This window comes from Zophobas morio, unplaced genomic scaffold, assembly GCF_036711695.1.
Source record: "Zophobas morio isolate AGI-343-1 ecotype UQ-CSIRO unplaced genomic scaffold, CSIRO_AGI_Zmor_V1 ptg000004l, whole genome shotgun sequence".
Classification (NCBI taxonomy): domain Eukaryota; kingdom Metazoa; phylum Arthropoda; class Insecta; order Coleoptera; family Tenebrionidae; genus Zophobas; species Zophobas morio.
In genome coordinates this window covers 1,503,845-1,521,769 of record NW_026972109.1, presented here as the reverse complement: position 1 = coordinate 1,521,769, position 17,925 = coordinate 1,503,845, and the positions used below count along the sequence as shown (strand labels likewise).

General features: G+C 34.7%; 1 protein-coding gene across 1 annotated transcript in view; it reads left to right on the top strand.

Annotated features, from left to right (window-relative positions):
• LOC135136890 (hemicentin-1) overlaps window positions 1–17,925 on the top strand; it is a 162,131-nt gene that overhangs the window by 126,545 nt on the left and 17,661 nt on the right. Inside the window, exons 5-7 of the mRNA XM_064066352.1 lie at window positions 6,030–6,570; window positions 13,099–13,712; window positions 14,691–15,668. Of these exons, the coding sequence (XP_063922422.1) occupies window positions 6,030–6,570; window positions 13,099–13,712; window positions 14,691–15,668 (2,133 nt within the window). The remainder of the gene's footprint in view (window positions 1–6,029; window positions 6,571–13,098; window positions 13,713–14,690; window positions 15,669–17,925) is intronic.

Sequence of the window (17,925 nt, the reverse complement as noted above, 5' to 3'; positions counted from 1 at the left end):
AAGTTTTGAATTTCGGAAAATTAAAAAATCTAAAAATCGAAAAATTGAAATCGAAGTATTGAAAAATACCAACATTGAACAATGTAACCTCAAAAATCAAAAATTTCAAAGGTAAAAAAACCGAAAAAATTGAAAAATCTAAAAATTAAAACATCGAAAATCTGAAGAATAAAAAGAAAAATTGTAAAACTGAAATATCGGAAAATCGAGAAATCGGAAAATCGAACTTTTTTAGTCCAAAAAATTGCAATATTTCAGTGGCCGATTCTGGAAAAATACTACCATCTATCGAAAAAATTAGACCGAGACTTAACTTCTGGAGTTCGAAATCTATAAGAAAATGTCAAGTGAAATTCCGAAAATTGTCGAAAATTGATCGGAATTTTCATAGGAGTGCAAATTTGCACTTTCAAAAACACAGTATTTTTATACTCCTAGTGTACGATTTTAAAAAAATTTGCTTTGAAAGTTTTGAATTTCGGAAATCTAAAAATCGAAAAAATGAAATCGAAGTATTGAAAAATCCCAAAATTAAAAAATATAAACTCAAAAATCGAAAAATCAAAAGATCAAGAAATGAAAACATCAAAAAGTAAAAAATCTAAATTTTAAAAACTTGCACAATTTTGAAAAAGGACGAAAATTCAAACATCGAAAATCTGAAGAAAAAAACGAAAAATTGTAAAACTGAAATATCGGGCAATTGAGAAGCCAAAAAATCAAAAAATCCAGAAATCGAAATATTTTACTTTCGAAAAGTTTCCAAAAACTTCCAAAAAAATCTGGAAAAAGATAGGATCTATCCAACAAATGAGGCCGCAGTAACTTCTAAGTCGAAATCTATATTAAAGTGTCTTTTGTTAAGATTCAAAAATCATGGGAACTTTGCCAACAATTTCATAGGAGAAGGTATTGAAAAATTTTGCTTTTGAAAAAATTCCATCCCTTGAACGGCTACTTTCATGTTTTCTCGACGCCGATATATATTTGACAGATAATTTCCGAAACCAGTACTGATTGTGATCAAATTTAATAGTTATTTTAGGAATATCGCATAATTGGTAAAACCCCCACTAAATTTGCTGTTCTTCCCCACCAACCATTTGATGACGTCACCTCAAAGATTCTAATTTAATTTGACTCTCAAGACTCTCCATCGCTATTAGCAGATTCTGTGTAAATTGTTGTAAACTGTAAACCTGTGCCCGTTCAAGCATAAATAAGTCTCGATGGTAGCATTTGTTCTTGTTAGCGACGCCTACATGTAGATTACATTTACTTTCACAGTTACAAATATCGCATTGACTTGAAAGGTTTCCAGCTCTGCTTGGAGTCATGACCAACGCAAACGTCTACATCATTGAAAATCAATAATGAACGAAATTACTGTATGCAGAGTTATTCATAATACAAGTGATAATTAAAAACTGCCGACCTTATGTGTGGTATCACAAATCGCAAAGGGCTGTAAACTGTTGATCGTAAAATTTATAATTCACGGAATTAATGGTCGGATTTTATCTGTTAAGTTCATTCTCATTATCTCTTTTCTCTTCATGTTTGTCATGGTTTCAGACCTGGATTTAGTGCAACAGTCGACGTTAAGCTATTAAATGTAAAGATTATTCTCATACTGCATTACCCGGATAACCAATTTTACTAGAATTTCTGGCGCAGCTTTATCATCAAAGAATAATAGCAGTCTATCAGGAACCTGTTCCCCGGAATTAGATCTGCGGAACACGGTAGAACACTACGGGCACGCCATCACGAAGATAAAATTGTGAGGACATCTTCAAAATAATGAGACATACGGCACTTAAGCCGTAAATATTTTCGAAGCATGGCGACGCTTAAGCCTCAATGTCGTTAGTTTACAATTAAACCCGGAACGCAATACCAGCCCGTACTGCAATTAAATCCAAAATTTACACATGTCGTTCTCTTGTTTGTTTTTACTTCCGGTGCCGCAAATTAAACAGACTTCCAATCACTTAGCAAGAAATCTCATCTGCTGGGAAATAAGTTTGCACGTACAGAGCCACGCTTTAACCTGATTATAAGCCAATTTCGCTATATTTCGATAAGCCGGGGAAAATCAAAAGCATAAATCGTCATTAAATCCAAAGCTAATTGGTGATGCGGCCGATTCCAGCTAACAATGCTCGCGTCGAACTTAGCAGTTGACGTCTGCATTGAATTTTATCGACAATTTAATTAGGATTTCTTTGTGGCTGGGCGAATATCGAACACCGTCAACAATCGATATTTTCGGAGGAACGAACCTGGAATTTACATTCGCAGATTTCACTTCGCACATTTATCTCTCGTATCGTCATAAGTGAATTTATGCCTTGAAACCGGATGTATTTTACAGACGCTTTACTGATGTACTATAAAAGTTATAGATGGCCCAATAAATCCGTTATGAAGTAGAGAGCTGATTTCACGCGTAATTTACCACCAAGGGCGCCCAAATTCTGTTAATTAATTCCAAGATTTTTCGTGCTGTTCGGAGGCATAATATGTAATGAAAAGGTTGCGGGTTATTGCATTCGGGGCATATTAATGAAGTCTCTGTGTGTAATTATTTCGCTAATTGTGGAATAATGTTGAAATGTTCAATGCATGTATTAACTTCTCTAATTAAGCGAAGGGGTTTTTGTTGTGGCTAAAACAGGGGCGGCGGTGTCGGGGGGCACAAGGCAAAATTACAACATCTACAAACACTCGACACAGCAAAATAGTAATTTTCAATATTTAAAAAACTATACGAAATTTGTGTCATAATTATCAAAACTATTTTTTTAAGTATCAAATTATGACTTTTTTAGACGTTTTGTTTACACCGTTGCCATGGAAACCGCGCGTCTAGTCTAGTCTCTAGTGGAAAATTTTGACAATAAAGTGTTAAATATTTTTGTGGGGTCTGTATTAAATAAAAACTTGAAGATTATTGTGTATGTATTGCGACTTGTATTTATATAAATTCTTAAATTCTATGAAAAAATCAGACGTTTCTATATCACATCATCAATGTAAAATTTTGACAGAAGGCAAAAGGTATTTGGATAAATATTTTTTTAGTTTTATTGATGAATCCTTGTCGAGTTTTCACTCTAGACATCTGCTCTAAAATCTTGCAAACATTTACTTACTTCCGACCAATTTTTTTATATCACAATTTTTCGTTTTTCCTTTTTCTTCGATTTTACATTTTTTTATTTTCTTTCATTTTTCAATTTTTCAGTTTCTTAATTTTTTATTTTTCAATTCTTCATTTTCTCAATTTTTCAAGTTCTTAATTTTGATTTTTCATTTTTCCGTTTTTATAACACAATTTTTCGTTTTTTCGTTTCCTTCATATTTGATCTTCGATTCTTCGGTTTTCCAATTTTAAAATTTGGGTTTTTTGGTTTTCCGGTTTCTTTGATTTTCAATATTTCGACTTTACAATATTTCGAATTTTCAATTTTCCCATTTTTTTCATTGGAAAAGTTGAAATAACGGAAAATTGAAAAATGAATAATCGAGAAACTTAAAATCGAAAAAAAGTTGAAAAATTGAAAAGAAGAAAAAACCAGTCAAATAAAAAGATTGGAAAACACAAAAATTGTGACATCGAAAAATTATGGAATCGTCAAAATTGTAAAATCGGAAATTTGTATCATTGAAAGATCGGAGAATTGAAAAATAAAACACCGTTAAATTTAAAGAGTGAACAATTTTAAAAGTTATAGTTATTAGGTATATATTTGAAATAAAAACTTGAAAGATTGTAGTTTAAAAATTAAAGAACAAAAAAAATTGAAAACTGAAAAGTTGGAAATCGAAAGATTGAAAAATCCAAAAATTGTTTTTTCCTAATTTCTGATTTTTCGATTTTTCAATTCTTCATTTCCTCAAATTTCCAAGTTCTTGCTTTTTCATTTCTCCGATTTTTTAGTTTTCATTTTCACGTTTTATATCACTTTTTCGTTTTTTCATTTATTTTCTTTATTTTTATGTTTATTTCGATTTAGTTTTTCGTTTATTCAATTTTTCACATTTTCAGTCTTTGATTTTCGATTCCTCGGTTTACCAATATTTTTAAAATTATCATTTTTGCAATTTTTGGATTTCTCGATTTCCTAGTTTCTTTGATTTTCAATATTTCGACTTCACATTATTTCGTTTCTTCGAGTTCTTGATTTCCATTTTTTTTATTCAAGAAGTTGAAAAATTCAAAAATGGAAAAAATAAAAAAATCAGAAAAGATTGAAAAAGTCGGAAAAGTGGAAACATTGAAAAACTAATAATCGAGAAACTTAAAAATCGAAAAATTGGAAAGAAAAAAAACGAAGCGAATCAAAAAATTACAAAACCCAAAAATTGTGAAATCGAAAAATTATGGAATCGTCAAAATTGTTAAATCTGGGAAGATCGAAAAATTGAAAAATTAAATATTGAGAAACAGAAAAAAAATAAAAATCGAAAAATTCAAAATCGAGAAGTTCAAAAATCGAATAAATGAAAGTTTTAAAATCAAAGAATTGAAAAATAAAACCGTAAAGTTGAAAGAGTGAGAAATTAAAAAAAAAATTATTAGGTACGTATTTAAAATGAAAACTTGAAAAATCGAGAAACTGAAAAATTTTAAATTGAAAAAATAAATAAAAGTCCAAGACTTGTTTTTTTAGTTTCGGATTTTTCGATTTTGAACTTTTTCGATTCTTAAATTTTTCAATTTTTGATCTTTCGAATTTTCATTTTTTTGTTGCTTCAAGTTCTTGATTTCCATTTTTGTTTTGTTTTACAACTTTGTAATTTTTCCATTTTTTTAATTCGAAAAGTTGGAAAATCGAATCTAAAAATTGGAAAACCCAAAAATTGTAAAATCGCAAAAATAATCGTCAAAATTGTAAAATCGGAAAATTGTGTCATTGCAAGATCGAAAAATTGAAAAATTAAATATTAAGAAACCGAAAAAATAAAATCGAAAGATTGAAAAATCGAATAAACGAAAAAGTTTTAAAATCCAAGCATTGAAAAATAAAACCGTAGGTAAAATTGCAAATTGATTGAAAGATCCAAAAATTGATTTTTTTTAATTTCCAATTTTTCGATTTTTCAATTATTCGTCTCCTCAATTTTCCAAGTTCTTTTTCTTTTCCCCGATTTTTTAATTTTCATTTCATTTTTAATTGACAATTTTTCGTTTTTTCTTTTTCTTTATTTTTCAATGGTTCTTTCGATTTCAGTTTTTTTAATTTCCCGGTTTTCCAGGCTTTAAATTTTTTTATTTTTGTATTTATTTCCGTTCCACAATTTCGTCTATTAATTGGTAATAACAGCCTGTTTTATATCTTCATATTTCACTCATCAATCAAATTCAAAAGGTCACCGCCAAAACTCCTTCAAATTTGAAAAACTAAATTAGCCTTAGAGCTTGATTTATTAATTCGCAGTATATCGTTGCCAAGAAAATAAGAGTTGAGTTAACCGCGAAAAAGCCGTTTGATGTATATGAAACTAGTGAAATAGGCCGCCATAAATGCAAACCGCCGTATAAAAAGGAAATTCCCTCGGCGGTTGTAAATTCATGGCTCGCTCGAACAAGAGGAGTTCGTTTCAAAATGGGATATCATTGTTAATTCTTGAATTAGCAATTAATTGAAGGGCGTTATTGGAGCAGCCTTCGCAGAATGAATATTCGTCGTAGGGTCCTTCATAAAATATTCACGGCCTTCCAGGTTACGAACGAAGTAAGGGAAAACGGGCGCTTTTTCGTTTTTGCCGACCAGCTCTTCCCATGTAGAATTATATTAGTTTTTTTTATATATCGGAAGGCGAAAGTAAATTGCCGGTTTTATTTTATTCGACGTAATGAATTTAACAGAGATTTTTTCGGGAGATCCGTCTGGCGTTCGCACCGCAATAATATCCCGTAATCCCACGCCTCCACTTCGGCTTCCAATTGTGCTCGTAACCAAAACTTAGCATTACACGGCACGAAATCACTATATAATAATGTATTCGTTTAATTCCAGATTTCCCTCGCGTCGAAGTTGGTCCGGAGAACCCCTTGAGGGTCGAGCGCGACTCTCAAGCCACCTTACAATGTTCGGTTGACGCCAAACCGAAAGTTTCCGGAATCCGGTGGACCCGGAACGGACGTTTCATTAGCACATACAACAACCACGTGATCCATCGCGTCAGCATCCAGGACGCGGGGAAGTACACGTGCAGCGCCGAGAACGGCCTGGGCAAAGTGGGGGAGAAGGAGATCACCCTAGACGTCCTTTACGCGCCGATAGTCACCTTGGAGGCTAAAACAAAGGAGGCGGAGGAGGGCGAATCCGTGTACATTAAGTGCAACGTGACGGCCAACCCCACGCCGGTTACCATAGAATGGGTCAAAGATGGCCAGCCGGATTTCCGACAGTCGGGAGACACCTTGAGACTGAGTCACGTGTCGGCGGAGAACTCGGGCACCTACATCTGCAGGGCAGTGAACATCATCAGCCCCAGCTCGCCGCCGCTGAGGAGGAACGAGAAGATCGGAAACTCCTCCATCGCCCTTTTGATCAGGTACGGTTCGTCACACTATAAGATAGTTCTCTTAGTGAATTATACCGGCCACTATTGTTCCGTTCACAAGCAACTTATACTTATTAAAACGTTATTAAGGACAACGTAAAGAAAAATTGTCACGTCATATCAAGTCAGGTCATGTCAAATCAGATTATGTCAAGTCAGGTCACCTCAAGTCAGATCATATCAACTGAAAAATGTGTAATTTTTCTATGCCAGAAAATCTAATTTTGATTTGATTAATTATAAAATTCGGAATTTCGAACAAAAATTGCTTCTAAATTTGAGTAATTTTCCTAAAGTTCCAATTCTGAATCAAACATTTTATAATTTAAAGGTAGTTAAAAAAATAAACAGCCAATCAGATTTACGAATTTAACCCATTACTATGGAAATTTGCAATTTCACACCCTTTAAATTTAACAAGTTCGATCCAGCATTGACCTAATATCAATTTGTTGAAAAATTAGTGCGAAAATTTCTAGAAAAAATATGCTTTTGTCATTATACTCTCTTAAGTTTAATTAGACAAGAATTCCAATTCCAAAAAAATTTCAGGATAAATTATTATTCGTATTCCTGTTAGGAGACTCCAATAGCCTTCAATTTACTTTAAAAACTAGATATATGAAGTCCTCGAGATTCTTTCTAATTATTTCAAAAACAATACAAGGGATCCGCGAAATCCTTTCAAACTAGTTCAAAAATAAAACCGAATGGGATCCCAAGATTTTTTCAAACTACTTCAAAAGCAAAACAAAAGGGATCACCGAAATTTTTTCAAATTACTTCAAAACGAAGACAAGCAATCCCTAAAATCCGTTCAAACTACTTCAAAAACAAAACACAAGGAATCCAAAAGATTCTTTCAAATTACTTCAAAAACAAAACTAAACACAAGGGGTTCCCGAGTTTCTTTGAAACTACTTCAAAAACAAAATGCAAGAGGTCCCAGAGATTTTTTCAAATTACTTCAAAAACAAGACGCACAGGAGGTCCGCGAGATTCTTTCAAAACTACTTCGAAAACAAAACACAAGGGGTCCCCGAGATTCTTTCATACTACTTCAAAAACAAAACCCATAGAGGAGATTCTTTCAAATTACTTAAAAACAAAACACTAAGGATGCTTGATATACTTTCAAGCTACTTCAAAAACAAAAAGGGATCCCAAGATTCTTTCAAACTACTTAAAAAACTAGACACAAGTGGTCGTCAAGATTGCTTCAAATCACTTCAAAAACAAGGGTCAAGGAGTCTCCGAGATTTTTTGAAACTACTTCAAAACTAAAACATAAAGGGGTGCCCCAGATGATTTCAAATTCCTTCAAATACGAAATTATACATTATTCATGATACAAGAGGTCCTCAAGATTCTTTTAAACTACTTCAAAATTTAGGCTCAAGAGGTCCCTGAGATACTTTGAAACTACTTGAAAATTTAAATATAAAGGGATCGTCAAGATTCCTTCAAACTACTTGAAGAATCAGACCATAAGGGAGCCCCGAGATTCTTTCAAACTACTTCAAAAACCAGAGACAAGGGATCCCCGAGATTCTTTTAAACTACTTCAAAAACCAGACACAAGAGGTCCCTAAGATTCTTTAAAACTACTTCAAAATCAAGCCACAGAAAGATCCCTGATATTTTTTCAAGTTACTTCAAATCCAAAACAAAAGGAATCCTCGATATATTTTCAAACTACTTCAAAAATCAGACGTAAGAAGTCTCCCACGATTTTTTCAAATTACTTAAAACCAGGCACTAAAGGTCCCTGAGATACATTGAAACTACTAGAAAATTTAAATATAAAGGGATCGTCAAGATTTTTTCAAACTAGTTGAAGAATTAGACCACAAGGGAGCCCCGAGATTCTTTCAAACTACTTCAAAAACCAAAGACAAGCGATCCCCGAGATTCTTAAACTACTTCAAAAAGCAGACACAAGAGGTCCGTGAGATTCTTTAAAAATACTTCAAAAGCAAGCCACAGAAAGATCCCTGAGATTCTTTCAAGTTACTTCAAATCCCGAGGACCCGGTGGGTGAGGTGGCTTGGCATCTGCCCACTACACCTTGGGTTGTGGGTTCGATTCCCGCTCTGGCTCTGGGTGTTTTTGTATGTCCCCTTTCCTATAATTGGGCCTCTCGGCCTGTTGGAAAGTAATTATAAAAAAAAAAAATCCAAACCAAAAGGAATCCTCGATATATTTTCAAACTACTTCAAAAATCAGACGTAAGAAGTCTCCCAAGATTCTTTCAAATTACTTAAAACCAAGCACTAGAGGTTCTCAAGATTCTTTTAAATTACTTCAAAATCTAGACTCAAGAGGTCCCTGAGATACTTTGAAACTACTTGAAAATTTACATATAAAAGGATCGTCAAGATTCTTTCAAACTACTTCAAGAATCAGACCACAAGGGAGCCCCGAGATTCTTTCAAACTACTTCAAAAACCAGAGACAAGGGATCCTCTAGATTCTCTTAAACTACTTCAAAAGCAAGCCACAGAAAAATCCCTGAGATTCTTTCAAGTTACTTCAAATCCAAAACAAAAGGAAGCCTTGATATATTTTCAAATTACTTAAAACCAGGCACTAGAGGTCCTCAAGATTCTTTTAAACTACTTCAAAATCTAGGCGCAAGACGTCCCTGAGATACTTTGAAACTACTTGAAAATTTAAATATAACTGGATCGTCAAGATTCTTTCAAACTACTTCAAAAACGAGACACAAGAGATCCCTAAGATTCTTTCAAGTTACTTCGAATCCAAAACAAAAGGAATGCTCGATATATTTTCAAATTACTTCAAAAATCAGACGTAAGAAGTTTCCCAAGATTCTTTCAAATTACTTAGTTAAAACCATGCATTAGAGGTCCTCAAAATTCTTTTAAACTACTTCAAAATCTGGGCTCAAGAGATCCCTGAGATACTTTGAAACTACTTGAAAATTTAAATATAAAGGGGTCGTCAAGATTCTTACAAACTACTTCAAGAACCAGACCACAAGGGACCCCCGAGATTCTTTCAAACTACTTCAAAATCCAGAGACAAGAGATCCCCGAGATTCTTTTAAACTACTTCAAAAACCAGACACAAGAGGTCCCTAAGATTCTTTAAAAATGCTTCAAAAGCAAGACACAGAAAGATCCCTGAGATTCTTTCAAGTTACTTCAAATCCAAAACAAAAGGTATCCTCGATATATTTTCAAACTACTTCAAAAATCAGACGTAAGAAGTCCCCCACGGTCCTTTCAAATTACTTAAAACCAGGCACTAGAGGTCCTCAAGATTCTTTTAAACTACTTCAAAATCTAGGCTCAAGAGGTCCCTGAGATACTTTGAAACTACTTGAAAATTTAAATATAAAGGGGTCGTCAAGATTCCTTCAAACTACTTCAAGAATCAGACCACAAGGGAGCCCCGAGATTCTTTCAAACTACTTCAAAAACCAGAGACAAGGGATCCCCGAGATTCTTTTAAACTACTTCAAAAACCAGCGACAAGAGGTCCCTAACATTCTTTAAAAATACTTCAAAAGCAAGCCACAGAAATGTCCCCGAGATTTTTTCAAGTTACTTCAAATCCAAAACACAAGGAATCCTCGATATATTTTCAAACTACTTCAAAAATCAGACGTAAGAAGTCCCCCACGATTCTTTCAAATTACTTAAAACCGGGCACTAGAGGTCCTCAAGATTCTTTTAAACTACTTTAAAATCTGGGTTGAAGAGGTCCCTGAAGTACACTGAAACTACTTGAAAATTTAAATATAAAGGGATCGTCAAGATTCTTTCAAACTACTTCACGAACCAGACCACAAGGGAACCCCGAGATTCTTTCAAACTACTTCAAAAACCATAGACAAGGGATCCCCGAGATTCTTTTAAACTACTTCAAAAACCAGACACAAGAGGTCCCTAAGATTCTTTAAAAATACTTCAAAAGCAAGACAAAGAAAGATCCCTGAGATTCTTTCAAGTTACTTCAAATCCAAAACAAAAGAAATCCTCGATATATTTTCAAACTACTTCAAAAGTCAGATGTAAGAAGTCTCCTACGTTTTCATATTACTTCAAAAATTAAATAAAAGGGATCTCTGAGATTATTCCAGGCACAAGAGATCCCCAATATTCTTTCAAATCACTTCTAAAACCAGGCAAAAGAGGTCTCCGAGAATTTTTAAAATTACGTCAAAACTGAAACAAAAGCGGTCCTCCAGATTCTTTCAAACTACTTAAAAAACTAGACACAAAGGGTCGCCAAGATTGTTTAAAATCACTTCAAAAACCAGGGACAAAGAGTCCCCGATATTCTTTGAAATTACTTCAAAACTAAAACAGATGCCGTCAAATTATTTCAAAAACGAAATAAAAAGGGTCCCTGGGATTATTCCAGACGCAAGAAGTCCTCAAGATTCTTTTAAACCATTTCAAAATCTAGGCACAAGGGGTCCCTGAGATTCTTTAAAACTACTTGAAAATTAAAATATAAAGGGATCCTCGAGATTTCTTTCAAACTACTTCACAAACCAGACGCAAGAGGTCGCCGAGATTGCTTGAAACTACTTCAAAACTAAAACATAAAGGGGTGCCCGAAATACTTTCAAATTATGTACTTCAAAAACGAAATAAAAGGGATCCCTGATATTATTCCAGATTTTTTTAAACTACTTTAAAATTTAGGCACAAGGGGTCCCTGAGATTCTTTCAGAATACTTAAAAATTAAAATATAAAGCGGTCCTCGAGATTGTTTCAAACTACTCCAAAAACCAAACGCAAGAGGTCCCCAAGATTCTTTCAAATCACTTCTAAAACCGGGTCCTCGAGAATCTTTAAAACTACTTCAAAATTGAAACAAAAGCGGTCTTCAAGACTCTTTCAAACTACTTAAAAAACTACAGAAAGGGGGTCGGCAAGATTGTTTGAAATTACTTCAAAACTAAAACATAAAGGGGACCCCGAGATGCTTTCACATTACGTACCTCAAAAACGAAATAAAAAGGGTCCCTGAGATTATTCCGAACACAAGAGGTCCCCAAGATTCTTTTAAACTATTTCAAAACATCGGCACAAGAGGTATGTGCCTTAGATGCTTTAAAACTACTTCAAATCTTAAAGCGATCCTCGAGATTTTTTCAAACTGCTTAAAAACTAGACACATTTGTTTCAAATCACTTTCAAAAACTAAACACAAGGAATCTCCGAGATTCTTTGAAACTACTTCAAAACTAAAACGTAAAGGGGAGCCCGAGATGCTTTCAAATTATGTACTCCAAAAACGATTTGAAAGGGGTTCCTGAGATTATTCCAGACACAAGAGGTCCTCAAGATTCTTTTAAACTACTTCAAAAAATTGGAAAAAGGGGTCCCTTAAATCCTTTGAAATTACTTGAAAATTAAAATATAAGGTGGTGGTAAAAAACTTACCTACGGCATCTTGAAATTTTGCCAAAATCGATCGTAGTTTAGCGGGTACTAACCCCGCCCACCAACCCTCTCTTTTCTTAGAAGGTATGCCATTTGCCAAAATCAGTCTTATCTTAGCAGGTACTAGACGCGCCCACCCACCCTCTCTTTTCTTAGAAGGTATGTGATTTCCCAAAATCAGTCTTATCTTAGCACGTACTAGCCCCGCCCACCCACCCTCTTTTTTCTTAGAAGGTATGTGATTTGCCAAAATCAGTCTTATCTTAGCAGGTACTAGCCCCGCCCACCCACCCTCTCTTTTCTTAGAGGGTAAGTCATTTCCTAAAAATCAGTTTTTGAAATATAATTATTTCAAGGGGGATTCTTAAGATTGTTTCAAAGTACTTCAAAAAACAGGCACAAGAAGTCCCCGAGATTCCTGGAAACATTTTCAAGACTAAAACAAAAGTTGTTCCCTAGATTCTTCAAGAGTTACTCCAAAAGCAAAACACAAATTGTTCCCGGGAGGGGGGGTTGATCGTCAGTTTTTCGTTCTCTCTGTATCCTATTCTTCTCTTTTTTTTTTCTTGTTTTTCTTATTTTCCTTTTCCTTTCTTAGATATCCTTCCCTTCTTGACCTGACCTGACCTGACCTGACCGGATTATCGAAATCAAATTATTACGACCATCGAATTGATAAGTATGGGAACAACAAAAAAACATCTATCAGTACCCACTAAGATAAGAATAACAAATATTTTTCATGTGTTTTGCTTAAAAAATATTAATGCATTGATAAATGGTAAGGTTACGCTTGTGTTTCTATCGAGTTTTCATATTTCAAAATGGGAAAAGGACGCGTATGGCAATTCCGACACGTGCAGTGTAATACTATTTATAAAACACTGGGGCTACGGTTCTTGAAATCTGATCAATAAACAATAAAAAAAATCATTTAAAAATAGAATCTTTTCAGATTACGTCATCAAATTGCTGGTGGGAATGATTAGTCAAATTTTGTTGATATATAAAATCACCAAGAACTGGAGGCCTAATCAGCCTACTTGAATTTTGGTCGATTCTAATTATTTATTAACGCTGTTTGTATGTTGGCAGGCATAAGCCGGGGAAGGCGAGGATCATGCCGGACAAGCCCGTGGCCACCGAGGGCTCCGCCGTGACGCTGACGTGCACCGCGACGCCTCCGGGCTGGCCGGCGCCCCAGTACCGGTGGTTCCGGATCGGCAGCGACGGACAGCCCACCATCTTGGCAACCGGGACTAAGTACACAATCTCGAACGCGAATCTGGGCACCGAAGGGGTCTATAATTGCCAGGCTACTAATGAATTAGGTCCCGGTGAGATGGCTTCCGTCAATTTAGAAGTCCATCAGCCCCCGAGCTTCAAGTATCAATTAAAACCTTTGGAAACTAAACGTGTCGGTGATCCCAATTTCTCCATGACCTGCAGCGCGAAAGGTAAACCGAAACCGATGGTTAAGTGGCTGAAGGATAACGAGGAACTCACTGCCGACGTGAATATGTATGAAGTCAAGACTGATTATGCCGAGAGTCATAATGGCGCCGTCATCGTACAGAGTGTTTTGAAATTCAGCGGAAAAGCGCGACCTAATGGAAACGAATTGTTGCCCAGCGATCGAGGGATTTACACGTGCTCCTTTGAGAACGAGGTCAAAAAGTCCGAGTCCAGCATGCACCTGAAGATTGAACGTAAGTTCTTGGGCGCTAAATCAAATTTACGCGCATGCAATTTTTATCCGGGGAGATTTTTCGCATTTCGAATTCCTAACTAAATACAAAGTTGTAAATTACAGCAGGGAAGGTATAACATGTTTTATGGAACAAAGGAAGTGCGTGTCCGAATGGATTTTATCGAATTTCGGCGGTCCTACTTTTATTATTTTCGTAACAAGTAATTATGGGACTGAAGTTTATTCAATGGATTATTTAAAATATAATGGGCGACTTTTGCTTCAGTCACTCGGTGTAAATAAATCAGAAATATTAGATGTCGATAGCGTGGTGAACTGAGGCGCTATTTATAATTAATTATCGACGTTAATAATTATTATAATTGAAGCTGGAGCAAACTATCGAGGGCGAGATTTCCAACATAACCTCACACACTGGGTCTAAATTTACAAAAATGAATAAGAAAATGACACAATACAGTTACAGTATAGTATTTCAAGGATTTGTAGGAAAATGTTTCAACAAATATCGATTAATGCTAAATTCCTCTCAGAAGCGATTTGTTACAGTTCGGAGTGGTTTACGACGCTAGTAATAGTATCTCAACTGCCAACTTGAAAGGTTAAATGCCGATTAAGCAATAACATCCATTTATTATATCTACATCCTATATAAAACATTCCTTCAGAGCAAACGGCTGTTTTGAACTTTCGTCGTGGATTCTTTCGTTTCAAGATTCCGCATCGACTAATGATTTCAAAGTTGAGATTTAGTTTGAGCATTCTGAATGCAAATAATGGCCTCAGTTCTCGACTTTATTAACCTAAATGCCTTTTTTGTTTCTTACCCCATTAGCAGCGAGCTTTATTACGTAACTGCATTTCCTTTGATTTCCGTAAAATTGTTCACTATATTCCAAGGCCGAGCCGTGTACTTTACATACATCTTGTTCTTTCTTGGAAATTGCGTTATCAGCAGCGATAAATCTCTTTCCAGATGAACCGATCGTCCTTCATCAATACAACAAAGTCGCCTATGACATCTCCGAAACTGCTGAAGTTGTGTGCAAAGTTCTCGCCTACCCGAAACCCGAATTCAAATGGTTTTATGGTTCGCATCCTACACCTCTTCAATCATCCTCCGAAGGCCATTACGTCATCCACACGAGCATGGAAGAGGACACATTCACCAGTGTGCTACGCATTTCCGACATAAAGAAATCCGATTACGGCGATTACAACTGCCAGATCGTCAACAACTTGGGAAAGATCGAGACTAAGATTCGTTTGCAGCCCAAAGGTCCACCTGAGAAACCGTCCAAGCTGGTGTCCCTTCACACCGGCCCGAACTTCGTCACCCTCGGCTGGGAGCCCGGTTTCAACGGCGGCATCTCCAACACCAAGTACTTCGTCTCGTACAAGAAAGTCCCCGGTGATGAAGACCTCATGGTCGAGGGATGCGGGACCGTGTCGAAATCCACGGATTGGTCGGAAGTTGATTGCCAGCAGAACGTCCCCTGCAACGTCTCGCATTTGGACCAGCATCAGACCTATTTGTTTAAGGTTAAAGCGCTGAATACCAAGGGGAACAGCGAGCACTCGCAGGAGATTCGTCTAACGACGAGGGTCGACCGGATCCCTCTTCCTCAAAGGGTGGCCTACGACCCGTCTTCGCACACTGTGTCGATTAACGTTCCGGTTACTTGTCTGCCTCTCGTGGCGGTTATTGAGACCGTTAGCAGCGACAGTCACCCGATTCCTATATGGCAAGCCGTCGAAACTATTCCTTTGCAAGTTTCGGGCATTTCCCCTACGTACAAGGAAGCTAATTTGGACCAGTTGGGCAGGAGCTACAAAGGACGTTCGTTAGTGGACGAACCCATCGGTGTTAATGATAACTACACCCCCAGAGTGGGGGTGAAGTTGTGCTTGAGAACCCGTCAGGAACACTGCGGGGAGTTCGTCGAAGCGGAGCGTGAGTATTTATCAGTTTGTTTTTGGTATAAACAAGATCTAATCCGGTTAGGGCCCGTGTCAACAATCTTCAACTGTAATTACGACGCGCCCCAGCCGAACGGGAAAATCCGCAAAAATTTACGCCAAATGAAATACGAGGGCCGATAATTTTTGAGAACAAAAAAATTTAGAACAGGATGATACCCATTGGAAAAGAAAGAAAATATAACAAAAATAAAAGAAAAAATAATTTACGGGCGATCTGAGGTCGGAAAGGAAAGAACGTGAGCTTTTAAGGGTAGAAAACGGTTTATCACGATTTCCGGCAAAACTACAAGTCCTATCGGAAAAAGTTAAACGGCAAAGTTCTAGGTAATAAAAGGATCTAGAACTTTTGTATTTAGACTTTTTTTACATAACCTCAAAATTTATGCGAAAAATGCAAATAACCGAGTTTGCCTTTTTTTCTTAACATATATAGCTTTCTTTCTTATAGAAAATACGTACTTAAAATATGAAAGGGTGAATTTGAGGTTAGAATTGTTATTATTTTTTTTTTAAACATAAGGAATTTTCAGGTTTTTATACCACATTCATTTCCTTTATTTTATTCAATGTTTCTTTTGATTTTATAATTTAATTCTTCATTTTATATTTTTTCATTTTTTAATTTTTGATAATCCAATTTTAAAATTCTTCACATTTTTTCCAGTTTTTTTATTCGAGATGCTGAAAAATCGAAAAGTTTCAAAACCTAAAGCTTGGAACATCTAAAAATTGAAAATTCGAGAACTCGAGAAATTAAAAAATATCAAAAATTAAAAATCGGTTAAGTTGGAAAATTGAAAAATTGGAAAGCGACAAATTGAAGAAATGAAAAATCGTAAATTTTTGTAGGGAAATATGGATTTTGCAATTATGCTCCGCCCCTCGGTCTGACAACGAATGAAAATTCGTCACATTCGAGATAGGGGCGGGCGGGTGGGGCTTAATCTTGGTTTTTTTTCTTAAGATATATAGTTTTCTTTCATCAAAAGAATACGTACTTAGAATATTAAAGTGTGAATTTGAGGTTATAATTATTTTACTATTTTTTTTAAACAAAAAGAATTTCCACGTTTTTATCTCACAATTTTTCGTTTTTTCATTTCCTTTATTTTATTCAATGTTTCTTTCGACTTTATAATTTTAAAGTCTTCATTTTTTAATTTTTGATAATCCAATTTTAAAATTCTTCACATTTTTTCCATTTTTTTTTATTCGAAATGTTGAAAAATCGAAAAATTTCAAAATCTAAAGCTTGGAACACCTAAAAATTGAAAATTCGAGAACTCGAGAATAAAAAAACATAAAAATTAAAAAATTGACAATTTGAAAAATCAAAAACTGGAAAATTCAAAAGTAGAAAAATCGAAGTTGGAAAAATGGAAAAACTAAAAAATCGAAACATTGAAAAAATATAATTTGGGAAACTTCAAAATCGTAAAAAGTTAATAAATCGTAAAATTGGAAACACGAATCGACTCAAAAAAAATGGAAAACTCAGAAATTACAATGAAAACTAGAAAAATTGCAAGCATTAAAAATTGAAAAATTTCACAATGACGAAGAAAAAGAAAAACCGATAAATTTGAAAAAATTAATTATAAAATCGAAACATCCAAAAACCGAATAATTGATAAAATAAAGAAAATAAATCCGAAACGAAAATTTGAAAATTTAAAAACTAAAAACTGGAGAAACTCAGATCGAAAAACTGCAAAATCTAAAAATTGAAAAATTCAAAAGTTGGAAAATTGAAAGTTGAAAACTCGAAAAATTTCAAAATCTAAAGCTTCGAACACCTAAAAATTGAAAATTCGAGAAGTAAAAAAATATAAAAATTAAAAAACCGACAAATTCAAAAGTAGAAAAATCGAAGTTGAAAAATGGAAAAATTAAAAACTGAAAAACTGAAGAAATGAAAAATCGAAACATTGAAAAAATAAAATTTGGGAAACTTCGAAATTGTAAAAAGTTAATAAATCGAAAAATTGGAACCACGAAAACACGAATCGAATCAAAAAAATCAAAAATTAAAATGAAAAGTAGAAAAATGGCAAATCTACAAATTGAAAAATCCAAAAATTGAAAAATTTCACAACGAAAAAGAAAAACCGAAAATTTTGAAAGTAGAAAAACGGTTGCAAATAGAAAATTTGAAAAATTAAAGAATCGAAAATTTGAAAAATCAAAAAAATTAAAAATAGCAAAATCGAGAAAAATTATGAATCGAA